Raw genomic sequence first — 1,320 nt, 5'->3', positions numbered from 1 at the left:
AGGCGAGTTAACGCTAACATAGAGTTTCTGAATAAACTAGTCGATGGTCGTATAGATGCTCCCTCACTTCTCTCGATAGTCAATTTCAAAGTTCCTTCCCGTACTACTAGATACCATGCTCCTTTCGTTGTTCCTGCGCACACTACCAATTATGGCAGAAACAATCCGTTAGACCGCATGATGCGGCTGGCCAATGAGAGCACCGTTCATCAAAACTGATACATTTATTATTATATATTTTTATATTTGTTATATTATCATTATTATACTTATTATTCTGTAATTATTATCTTATATAAATTTAATTATGTCATTGTATTAATTATTTTAAATTATGTATTATTGTATTATGTTAAACTGTTGAATAGGGCCCAGCCCGTTAACAAATAAATAAACAAATAAACAAATATTGGATCTATTATTTTCCTAAAACCAGAATCTTTCATCATTGTTAATGGTCTTCCATTCATTGTCACTAACTCTACACAGGCGGTTAACAATATTTGCTCGGACATGTTAATTGTAATGCACTGTTTTTTCATAAAATTTGTCATCAACTTTTGTTTTCCACAGTTTCCAGCTTTTCTCTGGACAATCATAAATAAAATAAGTTGGACAATGAATTTAAACGCAAGTATAAATAAATAGGTAATCCCTCTATTATAGAAAACTAGAAAAGTGAGCGAAGTGAGCAAGGGGGCGATTAAATAATAATAATATATTAAAGTTAATACTTAATAGTTAATGATTATTAATATAACATATAATATTATATACATTAATATTACTAATGTAAAGTATCAAAGTAATTTACTATTTTATGATTTATATTTTATAGTTTAAACTTTAAACTATAAACCTTGCAATGTAAATAATGCGTGTACTGTGTAGGTATAATATAAATAGGACAAATAGGTACTTACTTTTTCTGCTGAGTTTTGAATACTGGTATCTGATGTATAAGACTTAGCATTTTGTAGTTCGACGTATTGCGTTTTGTGATATGCAAAAATATGTTTTTCAAGATTTGATCCATGTTTTCCTTTTAGGCTAGCTGTGCAATTTTCAACATTGCATTTGGAAATATTTGTTAATTTTTCATATTTAAAAAACATATCTAAGACAGGATTTTTCATCTTGAAAGCGCACAATTTACTATTTTAAATAGGTTTCAAATAAATAGACACACTTATTGTCGCAGAATAAGCTTAACACTGTTTACAGACAGTGGCGTAATTAAGAATTTGTCTTAGGGGGGGATAAATATTTTTATAAATACTTAGATTTTCAAGTATAATATCTGGGAAAACTATTTCATCA

General features: G+C 28.6%; 1 protein-coding gene across 1 annotated transcript in view; it reads right to left on the bottom strand.

Annotated features, from left to right (window-relative positions):
* The window catches only part of LOC111029057, a 7,720-nt gene extending 6,501 nt beyond the window's left edge, over nucleotides 1–1,219 (bottom strand). Inside the window, exons 1-2 of the mRNA XM_022307891.1 lie at nucleotides 924–1,219; nucleotides 411–587 (exon numbers count right to left, since the gene is read on the bottom strand). Coding sequence (XP_022163583.1) covers nucleotides 411–587; nucleotides 924–1,136 — 390 coding nt within the window. The 5' untranslated portion in view covers nucleotides 1,137–1,219. The remainder of the gene's footprint in view (nucleotides 1–410; nucleotides 588–923) is intronic.
* Between the last annotated feature and the right edge of the window lie 101 nt (nucleotides 1,220–1,320).

The sequence above is a fragment of the Myzus persicae genome, unplaced genomic scaffold (assembly GCF_001856785.1).
Source record: "Myzus persicae strain clone G006 unplaced genomic scaffold, MPER_G0061.0, whole genome shotgun sequence".
Lineage (NCBI taxonomy): Eukaryota > Metazoa > Arthropoda > Insecta > Hemiptera > Aphididae > Myzus > Myzus persicae.
This window is presented reverse-complemented; position numbering and strand designations above follow the sequence as displayed.